The sequence below is a fragment of the Macadamia integrifolia genome, chromosome 10 (genome assembly GCF_013358625.1).
Source record: "Macadamia integrifolia cultivar HAES 741 chromosome 10, SCU_Mint_v3, whole genome shotgun sequence".
NCBI lineage: Eukaryota > Viridiplantae > Streptophyta > Magnoliopsida > Proteales > Proteaceae > Macadamia > Macadamia integrifolia.
Genome location: NC_056566.1, coordinates 3,317,526 through 3,339,936, shown reverse-complemented (window position 1 = coordinate 3,339,936; position 22,411 = coordinate 3,317,526). Strand labels below are relative to the sequence as shown.

The following is a 22,411-nucleotide window of genomic DNA, read 5'->3' as shown; positions in this document are numbered from 1 at the left end:
GGAGTGACAGTTTTAGCTTTGGAGTTTTATGGCCAAATCCAACGGAAAGATATTGTATTAGTGTTGCTAAAATGAGAGAATGTTAGGTTTGTGGGCTTCACTATTCAGGTGATCCATTGGGCCCATAACGGCTAGGCCCACTCAAGTGGGATAAGCTTAGTCCAATCTATTGTGGAAATGGATTAGGGCTAGGGATCTATTATATATAATCTTTCTGATCCCTGTAGTCATCACTACGTGTAATCATAATTTCACCCATAAAAACAGTACGAAAGGATCCAAGTAGGAGACTACAAAAGACCTAGAGGGAGAACCTTACAAGGACATCATTCATCATCCCAAGCTTGTTCACCATTGCCGTACTTAGTTATAAGACACGCATCTTGTTTCCCTATGATTTTGATTCGATCTTGTTCTTGTTTTATGTGTGGGAACCCATTAGGGTTCAATGAAAACCCTAAATATTCTTACAAAATGGACTTTGGTCATATTGTGTGTACACTAAAATGAATCATATGATAATTTCGTATTCAATACTATTAGCTGATTTGGATCAAGATTATCTTTCGTAGTGTATGTTAAGCCCTTTGACCTAAGGGGTCCTTATCAATGCAGTCACCCATTGTAAATTTTGGCATACCAATAGTTGATATCACCTTGATTATATATCAATGTATTGGGTTGACGGTATTTTACTATTAACAGAGATGCCCCAAAATGGAATCCACTATCCTATAAGAGAAAATATTTGTAGTTGATTAGCCAGACATCCAAATCTTGTGGAATTTTCCTAAATTGTTTACAAATCCTTTTAAAATTAATATTATTTTATTAATATTAATTTCGAAAAAAATTGAAATGTTTTATTGGTCCAATCTTAGTTATAGAATATCTAGGTAAAGATTTTTGATGGACTAGGGTCGAATAGTAATTAAATACATACCCTATAATTTATTATGCTTATTGTGACATGGAGGACCTAATTTGTAATTAATTGCTATTTTAGGAGGTATTTACTATAATTATTTAGTAGTGTACATACTAATATATTATTCTACGGGGAATGGAATATTTTCAAATACATTATAATAATAGGATCCTACCTCTTTCCAAGATTATTTTCAACTAAGGAATTTGGATATGGTTTACTACCCATTATATTTTTAGTATGATTTCAATGTGATTGAAATCACATCCAATTAGGATATATTGGAATTCAAGGGAATTGATTGACCTCTCTCTCTCTCTCTCTCTCTCTCTCTCTCTCTCTCTCTCTCTCTCTCTCTCTCTCTCTCTTGTTGTTTTTTGTTAGTTTGCTCTGTGTTTTTGGTCACATGCAAGCAGTTTGTTGTTTTTTGTTAGATAAGAGAAAGGGACTACGAAATATGAAGGAAAAAACAAAGGATTTCAGTCTTTAATAATGATGTATTAATCGAAACCTTGCGAGTTTTGAGTTGCTGATGTAGCTAATCGTTTCCTCTTACTCTTATTCCCGCAGTCCCTTTGCGCAAGAGATCTTCTTCTAAGGTTTTATGACCCGCTAATAGCTCAGCCCACTAGTCCTAGCTTATCTTGAGTGTCCATCGCCCAGGTCTTGTCCATAGCTACATAGGCGAACGCCATGTGTCTAAGCGAGGATCCAACAGTTCTCAACGCCTTTCTTTTCACATCTTTGTCAATGCCTCGTTCGCCGTGCCTCTTTTCAAAACGTTGAATCTTCTTTTGGACACATGGCGTTCGCGTATGTAGCTATGGGCCCACCTGAGCGATGAACGTTTAGGAGAAGAGCCGATTCCCCCTCACTCTCTCTCTCCCTAGCTCCAACCTAGTTCTGAGGCTTAGGACTTGGGTCATATAAGGATCTCTGTCCCTCTTGCAGGTGTCTAAATTATGCCATTCTGGCCCTTAAGGCACCACTCACCATAGGTTTGTTTCAATGGGTCCTATCTTAAACATTTGGGGCTAAGAACCCTTGATATTCCATTGATTTTCCAATTTTTAATTGCTGATTTCAACTTTGTATTAAGCTTTTTTCCCTATTTAAAAAATCTGTCCCCAGAATCCTTCTGGGGTGTCTTCTTCTTAGGTATTGACTTTGCTGCACTTGGTCCAATAAATTTGAGATAAGAACAAGGAAATTAAAAAGGGAGGGCTACATTTCGTTGGGTTCTGAACTGATTTTTCAATGATTTTGATTGTAAAATTTGATATATGGACTATAGAAGTTAGTGGTGTGTGAATTATCATTCGGTTGATGAATCTAGGATAAACGGCTAATTGTAAGCATAATTCTGGCATATGAGCTTATCTTGCTAGGATTTTGGCTATAATGGTTGGCTTACCCATTCCACCTTTGTTAGTTAGTTTATATGGATTTGAGGTTGATTTTGAAAAATGGGTCAATTAGATCTTTTTCCCATCATGAGATGTTCTGTTTAAGTAGGATTGTGTCTGAAGAGAAATTATATTTACACAAAATTCTCATTTTACTACTCTGTTGTCTATACCTCTATTGAATGTTAGAGTAATGGCATCTACTTAGAGAGCTAATAATGAGATGGTAAAATGGAGTTAAAGAGAATAGGATTACTTTCTAAAATTAACGGTTGAACAAGTGAAAGTTACTAACAAGAGTTCCATTGGTAATAAACATGCCTCAATTCTCACTTAGTTAACAAAGTTATATTGTGATAGATTGTTGTAGACTTCATAACTATAACAATTCATTAGGGTAGTCAACGTACACGAGGAAGATAGATGAATGAGCTAATGATACAAATTGTAAAATTAGATGGTAGTAGATAAGAGTTACCCCTTGATTTGATTGTTTATGTAATAAAATTTCAAGACATCTATTTGTAGCTATGAGTTTTATTTTGTAATTCTTATAAACTGGAATGGGAAACTTTTGTTTATTTTTTATTACGATGAATGTGGAAATTTTCCATGCTTTTATTTATCTATTTCCTTTTATGTAACGGTCTTTTAAATTTCATTAACAAAATATTTCTTTATTTAAGTTAAATTTGACCACAATGGCATGTATGCAATTATTGATTTTATTATTCAGAAGTAAATTTATATAAATTGTCTGCTAAACTTTATTTCTATTCTTTTCCTATTCTAATGACATTTCTCAAATATTTTCACCAAAAATTGTTTCTATTCCACACGAGAGTTCTCACAACATGGAATAAGAAAATGAATATTTCTATAAAAGAACACTCTCCAATAATAGAAATATTGTCAAATGACCCCTAAAAAAGAAATGATTCAGATTACTATAATCTGATCATCGTTTTTCAGATTTAATGGAGTGAGATTAATTTCTCAGCACTACCACTCTTCTTTTTTTTTTTGGTAGAACAGCACTCACCCTGAAATAATTTCGAAATTTCCCCGTTTGTAGATAAGTTATGTGATGGGTGACCTCAAGAAAGGAAGGAGACCTTGTCGATGCCCATTGCCCATAGGCCACCAGTCAACTAAGGTAAGTCCGGACAGCATTATCGATTTCACATTTTTCCTTTCCCCAAGATGAAGAAAACTCTCTTTATATAAAAATCATAGCCAGGGAGTAATCAGAGTTTGAAGGGAGAAAGCCCTAGTGTCATGCCTTCTATTTCAGTTTTTACAGGATCTAAGAGGAATCATTGTATCATATTTAAGAGGGCCCAAGAGAGAGCGTATGAGAGAGACTGCGAAGAGCAAGAAGAAGAAGAAGAAGAAAGGAGAATTAATGGAGCAGGGAAGTACCTTCGATCTGAACGTCCTTCCCGAAGAATGTATTTCTAACATTCTATCCCTCACATCTCCTCAAGATGCGTGCAGGTCGTCGGTTGTCTCTTCGTTTTTACGATCGGCGGCTGATTCTGACTTAGTGTGGGAGAGGTTCTTACCCTCCGATATCCACCGGATCCTCTCCTCGTCATCATCTGTCTCTCGGTCTCTACCGTCTTTCTCGTCTAAGAAGGAACTCTTTCTCCATCTCTGTCATAATCCCCTTCTCATCGACAGAGGCACTAAGGTAAAACTGCATCATCACCCACCTTCGTTCCATGGATTATGTTGTTGCCACTCACCAATGCTTGTCTTATAGCAGACCTTATCATTGGAGAAACACAGCGGGAAGAAACGTTATATGATTGGAGCAAGAGCGCTTTTCATTAGTTTGAATGGTGATACAACACATTATCAGAAATGGATACGCCACCCCGAATCCAGGTCTCTCTCTCTCTCTTACGTCATGCCTTGTATGTAAGGATGTAAGTTTGGTCCTGACGGCCATACCCACTCTAGTCCGCCCTAGGCCTGAATTCTTTCTTACCCAGTTATGAGGGTCAACCTTGACCAAAGTTGGGTTGGGCTTGGGTTGATACCTAGGCCCAGCCCAGCCAAGCCTGATTTTAACTTTGATCTATTATTGTGTCTAGTAATAGTATTCCCCTTCCCCTAAACCTAGATCTTGTGTTACACAAACGTTCAACAAGCTCTCTATATGACTTCAACCCACATCATTTGTTAGACAAGCCACGTACTCTTACCTATTGAATTAAGAAGACCGATTTGGCCAAACTATCTCTTCCCTTTTCTTTACATAGGTTGTGCTTGGTAACATTCCAAAATAACGTTTCTAGAGTTTTTCGTTCTATAGAAACGAAAAAACGGAATAAAGCATTTGGTGCATCTACGGTGTATTTTGGTTTTTTTTTTTTTGGGAAAAAAAAATCTGCATTTGGACGAAAAAACTGAAATTTCTATTTTTATCACGAAACATCATTTCTGGAATAGAAATGTTACCAAACGCAGCCATAGTCTATTTTTGTGTCTCATGTCATGTATTGATATGAAATTTAGATATAATAGAAATACGAAGATTTTGGCCTATTCAATTTTTGGGAGATGCGGTGATGTTAGGCGAGTTAAAACGTCTATCTTATAACCAAATTGACAACCTTGTTTATTGCAAATTCATGGATTAGGGGTATAAAAGTGCAGGTCATAGTCTTAACATCTCCCCACCCCTTTTGGTAAGTATTGGTTTAACATTAAGAGTGACCTTTCGGTAAAAGAAAAAAAAAAAAAAAAAACCAACTAGGGTCAACCCGGTTCAATCTGATCTAATCCTGAGCCCGATAAGATTAGGCCTGAACGTAAAACTGATAAGATTAGGTCAAGCCTGAGTTGAGTTTTGGAGACCTAGGGCTGAGTTGGGATTTTGTTTCAACCCTACTACCATGTGTTGGAGTTATGTTAATGAAGGATTTGATGAATCATGATTTATCTTTGCATGTTACAGGTTTCCAGCGGTGGTTGAAGTCATGTGTATATATTACCTGGTAATTCGTGGCAAGATGGAGACACGACTGCTGTCTCCAAACACAACGTATGGAGTTTACCTGGTGCTTAAGTTCAATGACAGTGGCTACGAGTTCGAGCCACTTGCAGAAGTCTCAGTCAAATTGGTTAGTGGTACTACTGGTGTTGGTGATGCTGAAGAGGGAGAAGTGAAGTCTGTCTATTTGAATCCCGTGAAGCCTATGTATTCGATTACTGAAGGGAGACACAGGCGGAAGGGTGGTGTTAAACGGGGAATATTTCGGCTGTTTCCATGGAGCCGCCGCAGCCACGGCCGCATGGTAGAAGACGTGGTGGATCCACAACCGGAGGGACAAGTACCTAAGGAGAGAAGGGATGGCTGGAGGGAGATAGAGATGGGCCAGTTCTTTAATGGAAGTGGCGAGGATGGGTTGGTGGAGATGAGTCTCATAGGGGTCAGGAAGGATACGACTCTGTTTCTTAACGGGTATACCAGTATCTTCGTCCAAGGCATTGAGGTCAGGCCCAAAGAGAACCATTGAATCTATATGACCATGTTTGATTGACTTGGTCTTACTTTCCTGAAGATATTTTGATCGCATTTTACACCATTTAGAGATATGAACCTGTTTGATCGTACCCTAATCGCTCTATACTGACAAATGTAGCTAAATAAAAAAATAATTGAACATAAAGGAAAATGTATCTTCTGAATTTCTTCAGGGGCAATTACTGTTAAGTGTCCGAATCACGCACCGTACTAGAATATTTTAAGAGTTCAAATCAGACACGATTCTCGTACGGTGCCTGATTTACACTTGGAATCTACTTTAAATCTCTTTTTACAACATGTTGAGAGATGGAGTGGATTTCAGACACGTATAAGAGCCTGATCCAAACTCTTATTATAACTACTTTATATTCAATCTATATTTCTTCAAAGTCGAAAGATCCTCTCTGGGTGTGGTGGATGATGTGAACTTGTTGCAAAAGGTCATGTTTCAAGACAGGATCTACGATGCTCAAAGTCCCCCTATCTTGAATTTAATCTTACTTACCCGATGTTGTTTGATGGCATTTTTCCGCATCTTAGGGATAATTGCCTATTTGATTGTAACTTAATTCACATCGTCGCTACTTCATATTAGCATTGTGTTGACAATAACTTGCTCGTGCAGCAGAAGAAATCGGATTAGGATCTCTTACATTCGAAATCACTGTACAAAAAATTAACTACATGAGAATGAAACGGATTGTTGAATATGAATGTCCACCACATTGTAGCTGAATATAAGAGTAAATATGTCATTTAAATGCTTGGTCTTGTAGCCCTTGTATTAGTGCCGGTCAATGAGTCAATGAGAGCATGCTTAGGGGCATATACCGGCAACCACCTTCTTTGTCCCTTATTTTTATTTTGAATTTTTTATTTTTTTTCATTTGGGATTTTTTTGTTAATACCCGTTTCGGACGAAGGAGATGTAAGAATTTGGTAGGAAAGGTTCTTGGGAGCTCCTCTCGTGGATGGAGTATTGACATCCTAGTTTGACCAGTTTTTAATTTGGTCCATTTTGTGCGGCAAAGCCAAATGGCCGGTGTCAGCCCAGAGGTTGTAGTGCAAAGTATAACAATGGCTTTGGGGTTTTAGGTCCTAATTGATCTTTGAAAAAAAGCAATTAGAATGAATCATTCATCTATATACATAGAGGGGTTGCAGCCAATTGGAAAGTGTTTTGATCTCAACCTTTTTGAATTTTCATCCTTCAATTCGTGTTAAACAAAAGACCCAATCATGTAGCCCTTCCCCCCCCCCCCCCNTATGAATTAGGGGTAGAAAATAGCAGGTCATAGTCTTAACATCTCCCCACCCCTTTGGTAAGTATTGGCTTAACATTAAAAGTGACCTTTTAAAAAAAAAAAAAAAAAAAAAAAAAAAAAAAGTAGGGTCAACCCGGTTCAATCCGATCTAATACTGAGCCCGATAAGATTAGGCCGCCTGAGCACAAAACCGATTAGATTAGGTCAAGCCTGAGTTGAGTTTTGGAGACCCAGGGCTGGGTTGGGATTTTGTTTCACCCCTACTAATATGTGTTGGAGTTATGTTAATGAAGGGTTTGATGAATCATGATTTATCTTTGCATGTTACAGGTTTCCAGCGGTGGTTGAAGTCATGTGTATATATTACCTGGTAATTCGTGGCAAGATGGAGACACGACTGCTGTCTCCAAACACAACGTATGGAGTTTACCTGGTGCTTAAGTTCAATGACAGTGGCTACGAGTTCGAGCCACTTGCAGAAGTCTCAGTCAAATTGGTTAGTGGTACTACTGGTGTTGGTGATGCTGAAGAGGGAGAAGTGAAGTCTGTCTATTTGAATCCCGTGAAGCCTATGTATTCGATTACTGAAGGGAGACACAGACGGAAGGGAGGTGTTAACCGGGGAATATTTCGGCTGTTTCCATGGAGCCGCCGCAGCCACAGCCACGGCCGCCCGGTAGAAGACGTGGTGGATCCACAACCGGAGGGACAAGTACCTAAGGAGAGAAGGGATGGCTGGAGGGAGATAGAGATGGGCCAGTTCTTTAATGGAAGTGGCGAGGATGGGTTGGTGGAGATGAGTCTCATAGGGGTCAGGAAGGATACGACTCTGTTTCTTAACGGGTATACCAGTATCTTCGTCCAAGGCATTGAGGTCAGGCCCAAAGAGAACCATTGAATCTATATGACCACGTTTGATTGACTTGGTCTTACTTTCCTGAAGATATTTTGATCGCATTTAACACCATTTAGAGATATGAACCTGTTTGATCGTACCCTAATCGCTTTATAATGACAAATGTAGCTAAATAAAAAAATAATTGAACATAAAGGAAAATGTATCTTCTGAATTTCTTCAGGGGCAATTACTGTTAAGTGTCCGAATCAGGCACCGTACTAGAATATTTTAAGAGTCCGAATCAGACATGATTCTCGTACGGTGTCTGATTCACACTTGGAATCCACTTTAAATCTCTTTTTACAACATGCTGAGAGATGGAGTGGATTTCAGACACGTACGAGAGCCTGATCCAAACTCTTATTGTAATTACCTTATATTCAGCCTATATTTCTTCAAAGTCGAAGGATCCTCTCTAGGTGTGATGGATGATGTGAACTTGTTGCAAAAGGTCATGGTTCAAGAGAGGATCTATGATGCTCAAAGTCCCCCTATCTTGAATTTAATCTTACTTACCCAATGTTGTTTGATGGCATTTTTCCACATCTTAGGGATAATTGCCTATTTGATTGTAACCTAATTCACATCGTCGCTACTTCATATTAGCATTGTGTTGACAATAACTTAGTCATGCAACAGAAGAAATCGGATTAGGATCTCTTACATTCGAAATCACTGTACAAAAAATTAACTACATGAGAATGAAACGGATTGTTGAATATGAATGTCCATCACATTGTAGGTGAATATAAGGGTAAATATGTCATTTAAATGCTTGGTCTTGTAGCCCTTGTATTAGTGCCGGTCAATGAGTCAATGAGAGCACGCGCAGGGGCATAAGATGGGTGACATGCGTAAGCTCTCCCTCCCCCTCTTTCGTAAGAAATTGATTTATAAATGATCAAATCATGTACAACCTAAAGCTTTTAAGTGCAAAGCTGATGGAGCGAAAGAGTGGAATTTTGCCACTGTCTCACGTGAAATTGATAAGGCCTTTTTGGCTAAGCTATCAAAATTACTAGTCTTGAAAATACAAGAAAAGGTACGACGACTTTGAATGATGCCGAAGTACAGAGCTTACCTGGTGCTCAAGTTCACAGACAATGGAGAAGGGTTCTAACCACTTGCAGGAGTTTCAGTCAAATTGGCTAGTGGTACTGGTGGAGCTGAAGAGGGAGAAGTGAAGTTTGTCTCTTTGAATCCTATGATCCTGGATGAAGCAAAGTTGGATCCATGACCGGAGAGACAAGTGCCCTAGCAGAGGGTCAATGGATGAGTTCGTCAATAAAAGAGGTGAGTATAGATGGAGAGGTGGAGATGAGACTCATGGAGGTCAAAGGTGGTACTTGTAAGCCTGGTCTCATCATCCAAGGCACTAAGCTCGAGCCCAAGAGAACCAATGAATCCATATGAGCATGCTTTGATTGATTTATTCTTACTTTCCTGATGATGTTTAGATGGCATTATATGAGTCTATTTGTTATCATTACCTAATACACAATGCCATTACTTTATACTCATTAGGGAAGAGTTTACAAAGATTTTTAAAACTAATATTATTTATTAATATTATATTTTAGTTAAAGAACGGTACATCCTAGTATACCCTATGCACATACACATGAGGAAGTCTGGGCATGGCCATCTTTTCAGAGTCTAGTTCCACTTTCCCATGTATGTGGGCATAGGATACACTAAGTGGTAGCCTTCTTTTTTCATATTAATTTTATCAAATATTTTTTGAAAATGTTATTGGTCCAATCACAACTACAAAATCTTTGGACAAGGATTTTGATCAACTATAGTGTGATAGTAATTAATTAAATATATGTCCTATAATTTATTATGAGATATTTTAATATGGAGGAGGTCCAATCACAACTGCTCAAACCACGTATGACAGCAGATAGAGTTGCTTCGAGGACAAAGACACGTGTAGCCAACCCCTTTTTAGGGGATTTTCCCGAGATGCTGCTTTGACTTTTATGTTTTTCTTATATTCACTTCTTTTTATATGGGCTTAACTGATACCGATTGATATATTGGGTCCAAGCAATAATAGACTCACTCTGATTAGAAAACTCCTACCCAATCCATTGTGGGAATGAATTAGGGTTTTAGGGATTCTAGTATAAATAGAGGTTAAAGGTCACTGCAGCCATCACTTTAACACATTTATGATTTTGGAAGCATGAACTCCCCTCACAGGAGTAGTGGGCGAAAAGTTGCAGAAGATCTTAACGAATGGGACTCTATTGTGTAATTCCTTGTTACAATATTCATGGGATTGATCCTCAAGCACATGGGAGAGAGATTCGTGATCAATACTTATGGGACTTCTAAAATTGTACACAAGTATTTTTCTACTCCCATTGATTATCATATATGAGATAAATCCACATGTTTGTGTGTTCTTGGTCTAGGGACTACACCCACGGTTAATCTTTTATGATTGATTTATGACTTTTGTATTCTAACACTAATGGAGTCATTCATATGATTCTATGGTAAATAATCCTAACATTTTCTTCTTTTATTTCTAACAGCTCTATGTAGCTGATCCTATAGTTGGGATAAGGTTATGGTCGTTATTGTATAGGAGGTTTTTCCTATAATTATTTATTAGTGTACGTATTAGTAATTATTCTACTTCTAATATAATACTTTCAAATACATTATAAGCACATGTGACATCTTCTTTGGTGCAAAGACTCATGGAAAGGAGAGCTTACACTTGTGACCTTGAAAATAATAATACACTTCCGTTGTTCCTTTTGATTTTGTGATTGAGGAGTCTTAATCCATACCTGGATACTTTCTCTACAAACTACAACCAATAAAATTGAATTTTGGTACCAAAATATATTTTCCATGACATTAATCGCTCCTCCATTGACCAAACCCTTGATCATTTTTCCCTTTATGCCTATTTGTCATTGATGGATCTATCCATTTTCAATTATTTCCATCTGCATCTCAAATATGGAAGTTCCATCTTTTTTATCACTTAGCACTCTTCCTCTCACCCCCCCCCCCCCCTTTCTGACACTCCCACGAGGGACCCAAGAAGAAGTAAAGAACAAGAAGCAATATGATGCCTAGTTTTCGATAAATCCACTCGAGAAACCTAAGACAAACTTGTAGCCAAAACAAAATAACAATAAAAGAATAGGAGATTCATTATAGTAAATATATGCGTCCGAGAATACACTCTCTTCAACAACTTTTCTTTAAGTTCCAATCGACATTTTAGAAATACTGGCTTCCAGGGCCAAGGATCAAATCTGATGTAGAGAAGGTTTCTGAAGAATTTTTGGATTGGTTGGACCTGCAAAAGTCCACACTCGAAACTTTCAGGTGCTATAACTTTCAACTCGGGTAGAGTTATAGGAGCCATAATACATTTCAAAAATGGCACCCTGTGCTCTAGAAGCCTTTTAAAAATGTAAAAATCAAGAAGCAATATGACATCTGGTTTCTAATAAACCCACTTGAGAAACCTATGACAAACCTTTAGCCAAAACTAAAGAACAAGAGAAGAATATGAGATTCATTATGGTAAATATATGCGTCCGAGAATACACTCTCTCCAATAAATTTTCCTTTAGTTACAATCAACATGTTAGAAACACTAGGCATCCATGCCCAAGGATCAAGTCTGATGTAGAGAAAATTTCTGAAGAATTTTTTGATCGGTTGGACCTGCAAAAGTCCTCACAGTCAGGTTAAAAGTACTAATTCTGAAAATATATACAACTTCCAAGGCCCGTAACTTTCGGCTTGGATGGAGTTACAGGAGCCATAATACCTTTCAAAAATGACAACCGGTGCTCTATAGGTTGTTCAAAGACATAAAGAACAAAAGCAATATGATGCCTAGTTTCCGATAAACCCACTTGAGAAACCTGAGACAAACATGTAGCCAAAACTAAAAAACAAGAGAAGAATATGGGATTCAATACGGTAAATATATGTGTCCGAGAGTGAACTCTCTCCAAAACCTTTTCATTTTAATCAAAACTAACTCAGGTAATTTTGATTCAAATGTGAACTCCATCCTAGCCCAACCCAGCCAACTTCAGCTCATTTAGTCGAGTTTCAGCCCAACCGACAACTTGCAACCCATAGCATCATGACTTCAACTCATAGTTAATAAATTCGAAAACGGCAACAATACAAAAGGATCTATTGATGACTTTGCTTCTTCTAACCTATTAAAAACAAATTTTTGGCCCCTAAATATGGTTAGATCCTGAACCTTTTGGTGAGTTAAGTGGTATTAAGGAATATGTTCTTTCTTCGTGAAATTGGATCCTCTTTAATTCTTAATTGTCCATAGTCTTATCTAATTCTCTCTATAAATGTTGAACTGTTAACACCTGTACATGTTTTCATAATTTGTGAAAGTTTGAGGCTGTCACGTTTTCATAATCTAATGATTGTGACATTTTGAGGCATTTGAAATGATTTTACTATTGAACCTCAGACATAAAATAATGGCTAAAATATAGCAGCGCTTAAACGTGGAAACAAGTTCGCATACCCTTTTGGTCCAATTCCATATAATGGAAAGGGTTCATCGGCTAAAGGGTGAAAGCCCTATTTCAGAGAACCCAAGAGAGCGACTGACACAGATTGCGAAGAGCAAGAATGGAGCAAGGGAGTAGCGTCGATCTGTACTTCCTCCCTGAAGGTTTTATTTCGAACATTCTATCTCTCACATCTCCTCCAGATGCGTGCAGGTCGTCGGCTGTCTCTTCAGTTTTTCAATTGGCGGCCGATTCTGACTGGGTGTGGGAGACATTCTTGCCCTCCGATATCCAGCAGATTCTTTCCTCATCGGTGTATACGTCTCTGCCGACTTTCTCATCTAAGAAGGAGCTCTTTCTCCAACTCTGCGATAATCCCCTTCTCATCGACAGTGGCACTAAGGTAAAATCGAAATCGCATCACTCTCCTTCAATAGATTGAATAGGTAGTGATAAATATTTACCCTTGATTGTTGAATCACCCATTTGCTACTCGCCAATGCTTTGTCTCATTGCAGACCTTCGCATTAGAGAAATGCAGTGGGAAGAAGTGTTATATGATTGGAGCAAGAGAGCTTACCATTATCTGGGGTGATACCCCAATGTATTGGAACTGGCTTCCCCTCCCTGAATCCAGGTCTCTCTCTCTCTCTCTCTATCACAATCGAAAGTCTCATGAACTCCTTCAAAGTATGTCGCATGAATCATGATTCATCTTTGCATGTTACAGGTTTTCAGAGGTGGCTAAGCTCTTGAATGTTTGTTGGCTTGAAATTCGTGGCAAAATAGAGACACGAATGCTGTCCCCAAACACGAAGTACGGAGCATACCTGGTGCTCAAGGTCACTGACATGGCCTACGGATTCGAGGAACTTGTAGAAGTCTCAGTCAAATGGGCTAGTGGTACTGGTCGTGCTGAAGAGGGAGAAATGAAGTATGTCTCTTTGAATCCGGTGAACCCGGAGGAAGAAGAGGAAGAAGAGGAAGAAGAGGAAGAAGAGGAAGAAGTGGCGGATCCACGATCAGAGGTACAAGTGCACCCAAAGGAAGAAGAGGAAGAAGAGGAAGAAGTGGCGGATCCACAATCAGAGGTACAAGTGCCCAAGGAGAGAGGGGATGGGTGGATGGAGATAGAGATGGGTGAGTTCTTTAATGAAAGAGGTGAGGATGGGGAGGTGGAGATGAGTCTTAAGGAGGTCAAGGTTCTTAACTGGAAGTCTGGTCTCATCATCCAAGGCATTGAGCTCAGACCCAAAGAGAACCAATGAATCGATATGACCCAAAAAGGTTGATTTGGTCTTACTTTCATAATGATGTTTAGATGCCATTTTCACATTCTAGGGGTACGAGCTTGTTTGTTATTGTTACCTAATTCACAATGCCCCTTACTTTATACCAATTAGGGAACAGTTGCAGTCGTTAAATGGTTCAGGGAGTGCAAATGTGCCACTGACTTTGAAGATTGAAGATTGAAGATTGAAGATTGAAGATTGAAGATTGAAGATTGAAGATTGAAGACAATGAAGCTTTGTAGCTGCAGAGTTAAGCTATTTCTTCTTGCTTCTGCTTTTTACTGAATTGTGGCTGTTCAATTTTCTATTTAGACATGTCAACCAACACCAATATCATATTCCCATCCCTAGAGTTTAGAGTTTCCTTATAATGAAGCAAAAGTAAAAGCAAAAAAGGAACAGGAGCAGAACCTGTGGGAAGAATTTTGATAGGAGCAAAAATGTTTTCTATCATCTTGGGAGATACTTCCAAGTATTGGAGGCAGCAATCTTTTACTAACTCCCAAGTCCTTATTTCTCTTCTAACTACCATTTTCTAACCCTTCCACAATTATCCTTGTTAGGGATTCTACTACATGGAATCATATGAACAACTGCATAGTGTTTAGAATACAAGTACGAATCATAAAAGAGATTAACCACATGCTCACCGGTTGAGCATGAGTGTAGTTCCTAAACCAAGATCACTGATTCATGGATCTTATAACACACAAATATGTAGATTTACCGTATTTATGATAATCAATGGAACACCCAGAAGTGTATGAATTAAGTTATTAAGCTAAGAGGCTTGAGTAATCTGATAGGCTATACAATATGCTGTTGTTGTGATAGTTAATGGAGCAATGGTCTTGAAGGCCTCCCTGCTCCCTGTCCTGGTCTTGAGGCTTTCCCCCATTAGTTCTTGGTACTGATTCGCTTGGGGCCAGTCATATCTTAGCTGATCTTGATGGTGTTGTACCATGGAAGGCTCTTCGGTCCATCTGAAGGACCTCTGAGCTCCCCTGGCAGCTTCTGGGTGATGCGAAACCGAATTCCAATGATCGGAATCGGATCGCTTAGGGCCCACAAGAGTGACTAAAAATCTCAAATTTAATGGTTGGGGGGCAATCTTGTAAATTTAGGAACACTCTAGCACTTAAAAGAGAGGAAAATAAATGATAGGGTCAAATTGAGATAGAAATTAAAAAGGGAGGGGTATTCTGGAATTACAAAAGATGAGGGGAATAACATAACACAAATTTAGGAAAAGGAGGGGGTTAACTATAAATATAGAAAATTAAGTCACTTAAGAATAAAAAAAAAGAAATCACCTTCTTCCTTCTCACGATACTAACCAAAGGCGGAAACCAGTTTCTAGTACGATGGGCAGAGATCCTTCATCTAAACCCAGATTAGGTTCAAATTTTAGAGCTTAAATCTCAACTCAAGGCCTTCTTGAATGCAACTTAAGAAGCTTCAATATTATAGATAAGCACAAAGGTTTTATCTGGTCAGATTATACCTGGCGAAAGACAGGGAGGCAGGTTTCGGTTTCAGTGTGAAACTTCCAACAGAGGGCACTACCAACTCTTATCTTCTAGGGTTTTGATCGCCCAAGAGAGGGGAGCCTTCGATCAAAATCTCAGCCCAAACAAATCTCACAAGAGAGAGATCGACCTACACTTGTGGTGCTGCTAACGTTGCCCAGAAACATGGGCTGGGAGTGAGGACCAGCAAGAAGAATGAATAACAGAAGGAAAAGAAAACAGAGGAAAAAGAAAAAAGAAGATGAAATAAAGAAGAAGAGAAGGAGATTAGGAAGGAAACAAAAGATGGACACCCACGGCAGCCAAGGTTCTCACCCAAAATTCTCAACCAAGATTAATTCTTCAAAAAACTTCAAATCTCAAAACTGAGTTCTTCTCTATTACATGACTAACATGGTTTTAAGTATCTCCGATACCGATACGATACCCTCCGATACGTATCTTAAATTTAGTCGGTCGATACGATACACACCGATACGATACATTGAATTTTTAAATCATTTCGTATCGATATATATCCTACAATATATACCGATATGCATCAATACACCACTAATACACATCGATACGATACGACATGCCTCGATACGACTCTATAAAAAATATAAAATTGAGGTAAAATGTACGTTTCGATATGTATTGGTACGTATCGATGAGTATCAGTATGTATCGATCGGTACGTATCGGTATATATCAGCACGTATCGGTGAGTATCGATATATATATATCGGTACGTATCAATGAGTATCGATATGTATCGGCGCTACGGTCATATAATGACCAATATGGGTAATTTTTCAGAAAAAAAAAACGATTTTTTGAAAGGTTTTTGTTCCAAAGTTGCTATCAGCCATATTTCTCTTTAACTAAAGTGGAAATCAAGGTTGGGAACAAGGATTTTACATTTATGGGACAACTCCAGACCTTGAATTCTTAGTACGATACCCTCAATTTAGTGTTTATGCATAATACATGTTATCAATAGCTTTTTTTAACAAATTCTTTATGCAAAAGTGTTTAAAAAAATGTTTCCTATCCATTTATGTGTGTATCTTTAGCGTATCTTAGTGTATCTCCGATACGATACGATACCCTCAGATACGTATCTTAATTTTGGCCGACCGATACGACGATCGATACCGATACTTTAATCCTTGATGACTAATATAAAGGAAAAATCAAACAATTAATGGAAACTACTTAAAAATGGAAACTAACTTACATAGAAATTAAAATAAAAATCAAATCTAAATTAAAATACTATCAAACTAATTTCTAAACCAAAAAAGGAAAGTAAATAGGAAAATTCTCAAATCAAAGAGACCCCTTCCATCGCCCAACTGCATCACTGGGTCACATGTTCCCCTTCTCTGCTCCAAGTATTGGAGGCGGCGATCTTTTACTAACTCCCAAGTCCTTATTTCTCTTCCAACTGCCATTCTCTAACCCTTCCATAGTTATCCTTGTTAGGGATTCTACTACATGGAATCATATGAACAACCGCATAGTGTTTAGAATACAAGTACGAATCATAAAAGAGATTAACCACATGCTCACCGGTTGAGCATGGGTGTAGTTCCTAAACCAAGAACAACGATTCACGGATCCTATAACACACAAATATGTAGATTTACCGTATTTATGATAGTCAATGGAACACCCAGAAGTGTATGAATTAAGTTATTAAGCTAAGAGGCTTGAGTAATCTGATAGGCTATACAATATGCTATTGTTGTGATAGTTAATGGAGCAATGGTCTTGAAGGCCTCCCTGCTCCCTGCCTCTGGTCTTGAGGCTTTCCCCCCATTATCAGTTCCTGCTACTGATTCGCTTGGGGCCAGTCATATCTTAGCTGATCTTGATGGTGCTGTACCATAGAAGGCTCTTCGGTCCATCTGAAGGACCTCTGAGCTCCCCTGGCAGCTTCTGGGTCACATGTTCCCCTTCTCTGCTCCCTCAAGGCCTGCCTTTTTCATCTTTATTCTCTAGGTATCCCTCGTCAAATGAGGGTCTAGCTCTTTGCTTTATTCAGCCAGATTTGGAAGAAGGAAAACTTGTGGTGCACTGTTCTTCTGAGGTGTTGGAAGCCGAGATCGCCCTTTGGATGTTGACCTGTGTGGGTCACTTTATCAGTAGAAAACCTGCCTTCTCGTTTGTCAAATCTGTTGCTAGTTTGTGGAAGTTGTCTGGCCATGTGGAAGTTGTTCTTTTAGACAATAGGTTTACATATTCCGTTTCAGCAATGAGGAGGAGATGTTCTCTGTTCTTGAAGGAGGTCCTTGGGTTCTTCAGCACTCCCCTCTAGTCTTAAGAACTTGGAATCCATCTATTCCTATGAAGAAAAAAGCTCCATCCCAGTGTGGATCCATTTGCCGGACTTGCCTTTCCATTTCTGGTCTGCGGAAGCTTTAAGCGGTATTGGTGGCACCATTGGCAAGCCTTTGTTTACTGATCGTAGAACCAAATTGAGAGAGACTCTCATTTGCTAGGATTTGTGTGGAACTCTCAACATCAGTTGTGCCTCCTAACCATATCAAAATCTTCCCTGAAAATGGTGTTCGCTTTAACCAACAAGTTTTCTATGAATGGCGCCCCCTTCGCTATGATACTTGCAAGATTTTCGGCCACTCAAATAGGCAATGCACACCAAAATCGATAAACACTGATGTTATCGCCACTATTAGTAAGGAATGGACGAAGAAAATTCGTGTAAAAGGAGACATCCTCGCTGCCACCATAAAGGGTGGTGAGCAAGAGATGGAAGCTACCGAAAATGGAGGTGCTGCAGGCGAGGGATGCCAGCGTGGTGGGGGTTTGGGTTTGAATTTCAAAGTTTGTCATAAGGCAAAGGAGACGTTGTCCTCTTCTATTACCTGTACTGTTAACACTTTTGCATTATTGGGAGAAGACAATATTGATGATATTAGTGATAGAGATAGATCCTCTTTTGATGATGATGTGAATTATGACATTGATGTTCACCCATGTGCCTTGGAAGAGAACGAGATGGATCTTGATAAGGTTGCTTGTGACGAATTCAGAGCTAATTCAACTATTGGAGTCATTTCTCCCCCTTCTTTGGTCGATGATGTGGAAAATTTAGTCAACACTCATGAAAGTGATTTGTTAGGTGTGAAGGAGAGGGATAAGGATGATTTGTTAGGTGAGGAGGATAACACTACGAAAGATAGTCCTATTAAGCTGAATTTTCTGAACAATTTTCCTACCTCTCTTGTTCGATCCTCTTTCAAAAAGATGAAGCAAAAGAAGAAGAAGCAGAAGAAGTTTGTATCTAGAGTCCATGAGTGTAAGTTAAATTCCGAGATTGATAATTCATCAGTAGCTTCTTCGGAGGACCTTTTGGAGTCTCTAGCTTTTTTGAATCCTAATAATGAGATGGATTTTGAGGAAGATATTCCATTTCTTCATATCTCGTATTGGCATGCAGGTTCTTCAATTGATCCCACTCTAGTGGAATAGACAGAATTGAAGGATACTAGCTGATTCAACATGTTGATGATTCAGAGGAAATGACATATAAAGAATCTGACGGTCATACCATCTATACTGGATGGAGCCACCGTATCAGATTTGCCCCGTACTACCTTCACTCCAAGGAATGGAAAACTTAATTTGTGTTGTGTCCTGTTGGTCCATGTATTTTCTTTTATTTGCCTCATCTGAGGATCGTGTGGTGCCTTTAGCTTCTTGCTAATTTGGCTTGTATCCTGCCTTTTGGCTGTCTTCTTGCTCCTTTTCTTTAATATATTTTTTATTCATCCAAAAAAAAAAAAAAATGGAACACCCCATTACATGAAATGGGAGTAGAGGAATACCTGAGTGTAAGTTTAAAAGCCCCACGAGTATTGATCACGGATCCCACATGCTTGAAGATTGGTCTACTTAAAGGAGTTCCATCCATTAAGATCTTTTGCAATCGTTTACCCTTGGGATTCTCTCACATACTCCGCTGAGGGGAGTCTATGCTTCCAAAACCATGAAGGTATTAAAGTAACGGCTGCAAGGACCATTAGCTTCTATTTATAATAAAATACCTAAAATCCTATTCACTCCCACAATGGATTGAGTTAGGAATTTCCTAATCAGAGTGGGTTTATAACTGCTTAGATCCAATGGATCAATTAGTATCAATTAAGCCCACATAAAAGTTCTAACAATCCTTCCTTGGATCTTGTATTGTATGGTTACTGACAATTCATATGCTTCAATGCTTCAAGTTCAAGATTCTCAGTGGTAGCAGACCTCGTATGTGTGTGTTGGCTTGAAATCCACTGGAAGATGAAGACAAGAATGCTGTCTCCATAAACAAAGAAAGTTGCTTACATTGTGATCAAATTTGTGGATGAAAGTGGGCTTGACCTCTTACTGACGGAAGTGCCTGAAATTTATGAAATTTCAGAGAGAGGAGGGGTGCTTGGTGCTTAGTCTATGTTCTTCGATCCCAATTGTTATTTTTCTCTTTTTGATAATAAACTAATCATCCTTTAAAAGGGGAAGGTACCCAAATTATACGTATATAGTTGAACTATGTTTCCTTTTAATATTTTACATGTCTCGACACTGAAGCAATGGACGTCTCAGATTTCACTATAATCAAATCAACAGTTCAGATTTAATGGAGTGACTTTAATTTCTGAGTGTTGCTACCAGCCTACCACACACCCTAAAATAATTCTGAGCCTTGTTTTCCTCAAATTTCCATCCTTTTAATGGTTCTTCACTTCCCACATTTAGCCCTTCAAGGAGATTGAGACAAGGAGATTCGCTCTCATTTATATCTTTGTTTTATGTGCTAAAGTGCTCTCTTCTCATACGGCCAATCCTCTCAAAACCAAGCACGTTCATGGAATTTGCATCTCCCGCAATAGTGAAGCTATCTCCCACCTTGCTTTTGCAGATGACTTCCTTCTCTTTGGAAGAGTAACAACCCAAGAAGCATGAGCTATGCCGAATATTTTAGAGGAATATTGTTCTTATTCTGGTCAAAGCCTTAATTTGCATAAAACCAAAGTGCATTTTAGTCCCAATGTTTGTTCTTCTACCAAACGCCTTTTGCTTGAGAGATTTGGGATTCACCATTCAAATTCCAAAGATACTTACTTGGGTCTGCCTTTCAAAACAGGTAAAATTTCAAAGGAAGATTGTTAAGCTCTCCTAGATAGAGTTAACACTCGCCTTCGATCATGGAAATATAAATTCTTAAGCTTAGCAAGAAGACTCATTTTCACTAACTCCACTCTTTCCACTCTCCCCCAATACCGTGTCTCGTTTTCAACTTCCAATGAGCACTCTCAAGGCAATAGACAAGACTTGTAAATCCTTCTTCTTGTCAAATGGAGATAAGAATCTTGTCCCCACTGTTGCTTGGTCTATAATCTGTAAATCAAAGAAGTTTGGAAGGCTCAATGTTAAACTAGCATTGTGATGAATAAAGCTCTTCTCTGCAAAAAATCCTAGGAGCTTTTGTTTCCACCAAAATATTTATGGTGTCAGCTTATGAAATCAAAAGTGTTTTCCTACTGGAAATTTCTTGCATGCTTTATGTCCTTCAACAGCTTCATGGGGTTAGAAATCAATTTTCAAAACAAAAACACTTTTGTTGAAGGGGCTCTTCATTAGAACTGGCTATGGGCCTTCTTTAAATCCTTGGGTTCCAAGAAATACTATCAGCTTTGACCCTTATCCTCTTCATCATGAAGCTCCGACAAGTGTTGGTAATTTTATTGATTTTGATACCTTTTCATGGAAAGCTGATTTTGTGCGGTTTTTTTATCCTCAAATGATCACTATTAATATTTTATCTATACCAATATCTGTTTCAGAGCAAAATGATAGTTATATTTGGGTGGCTACTTCTTTAAGAAAATTCTCTGCATTTTCTACCTATTGTTTTTAAGCTAAGTAATTGCTATGTTTCTAGTGCTTTCGAGTCCAATCCACTTTGGCAATTGATCTGGCATATTCCCATCACTCCCGTAATACAAATTTTTATTTGGAATTTTCTTTTGAATTGGGTTTCTCATGCTGAACTTCTTATATCTTGGGGATTTTATCTTAGTCCTATATGTCCCTTTTGCTCAAAGGAGATATCATTAGATTATCTTTTCGCACCTGTCCTTATGCTACTGCTATTTGGACTACAACGGGTTTCCATTTACTGCCACATGCTTATATCTAAATTCAAGGGATATTAATACATTTTCTTAACCAGCAGATTCCTAAACATCAAAAACTTCAGATTTGCCCCAAGGCATTCACTTATATGGAGTATTTGGATTGCATGCAATGATAAGTTTTTTCGAGGAAGATCTCAAGCACCCACCCAGCTGGTTTCTTCAGTTATTCAACTTTATCAAGAGTATCAACTATTACTGTCAATCCTATATATATATATATATATATATTGCGTGGCTCTCCCCTCCTATTGGTTTTATAAAAATAAATGTTGATGGATCGAGTCTTGGGACATCGAGACCTGTGGGAATTGGAGGCATTGTCAGAGATTCTAATGTCAACTTCATCACCAGATTTGCAGAATATACTGGGCTGAATTTAGCCTATGTTGCGGAAGCGCTGACAATTAGGCAGGGTCTTCAAATTGCTAAGTCTTAAGGTTTTTCCAATTTCATTGTTGAAGGAGATTGCGCTCTTTCTATCAATATCTTAAAAGGGTTCTAACACTACTATCCCTTGGGCGTATTAAGCACATTATTCGGGACTATGCTTATCTTGTTAGTGATTTTCACTCGATCTCATTTAACCTAATTTACTGGCAAGGGAATCGAGATGCTGATGCTCTTACATCCTTTGGTGTTAATCATCATTTTTTATACTCTGGGATAACAGGAAAAAAATCGTCTGTAATTTCGATCTCGTACAATTCCGTGAAATACCACCTTCAGGGGGTGACACGTGTATTGATACCAATGCAATGGTCCAGATATGATTTAAATGCCTCTTCACTGATTTAATGTTTTATTAGTTGTACCAGATCTGGACCATTGT

At 38.5% G+C, this 22,411-nt stretch overlaps 2 protein-coding genes across 7 annotated transcripts in view; both read left to right on the top strand.

The window, feature by feature from the left end:
- LOC122091572 overlaps positions 1-8,207 on the top strand; it is a 34,841-nt gene extending 26,634 nt beyond the window's left edge. The window contains exons 2-6 of the mRNA XM_042661581.1: positions 3,410-3,490; positions 3,629-4,027; positions 4,103-4,224; positions 5,300-5,806; positions 7,468-8,207. Coding sequence (XP_042517515.1) covers positions 3,422-3,490; positions 3,629-4,027; positions 4,103-4,224; positions 5,300-5,806; positions 7,468-8,035 — 1,665 coding nt within the window. The 5' untranslated portion in view covers positions 3,410-3,421 and the 3' untranslated portion in view covers positions 8,036-8,207. The remainder of the gene's footprint in view (positions 1-3,409; positions 3,491-3,628; positions 4,028-4,102; positions 4,225-5,299; positions 5,807-7,467) is intronic.
- Positions 8,208-12,609: 4,402 nt separating this feature from the next.
- Positions 12,610-22,089, top strand: LOC122091820 (F-box protein PP2-B10-like). Of its 6 annotated transcripts, XR_006144017.1 has the most exons (6): positions 12,610-12,967; positions 13,083-13,201; positions 13,295-13,851; positions 13,968-14,025; positions 14,061-14,105; positions 21,621-22,089. XR_006144017.1 is itself a non-coding variant. In XM_042661977.1 (4 exons), the coding sequence occupies exons 1-3, from the start codon at positions 12,686-12,688 to the stop codon at positions 13,830-13,832; spliced, it is 939 nt and encodes a 312-aa protein (XP_042517911.1). In that variant the 5' UTR covers positions 12,610-12,685; the 3' UTR covers positions 13,833-13,851; positions 13,975-14,355. The 6 variants fall into 6 exon arrangements, 3 of the variants coding, with proteins under 3 accessions (XP_042517911.1, XP_042517910.1, XP_042517909.1); XR_006144018.1 differs by lacking the exon at positions 21,621-22,089 and having other exon boundaries at positions 13,975-14,025; positions 14,061-14,355; XR_006144016.1 differs by having other exon boundaries at positions 13,295-14,105.
- The last annotated feature ends 322 nt before the right edge of the window (positions 22,090-22,411 follow it).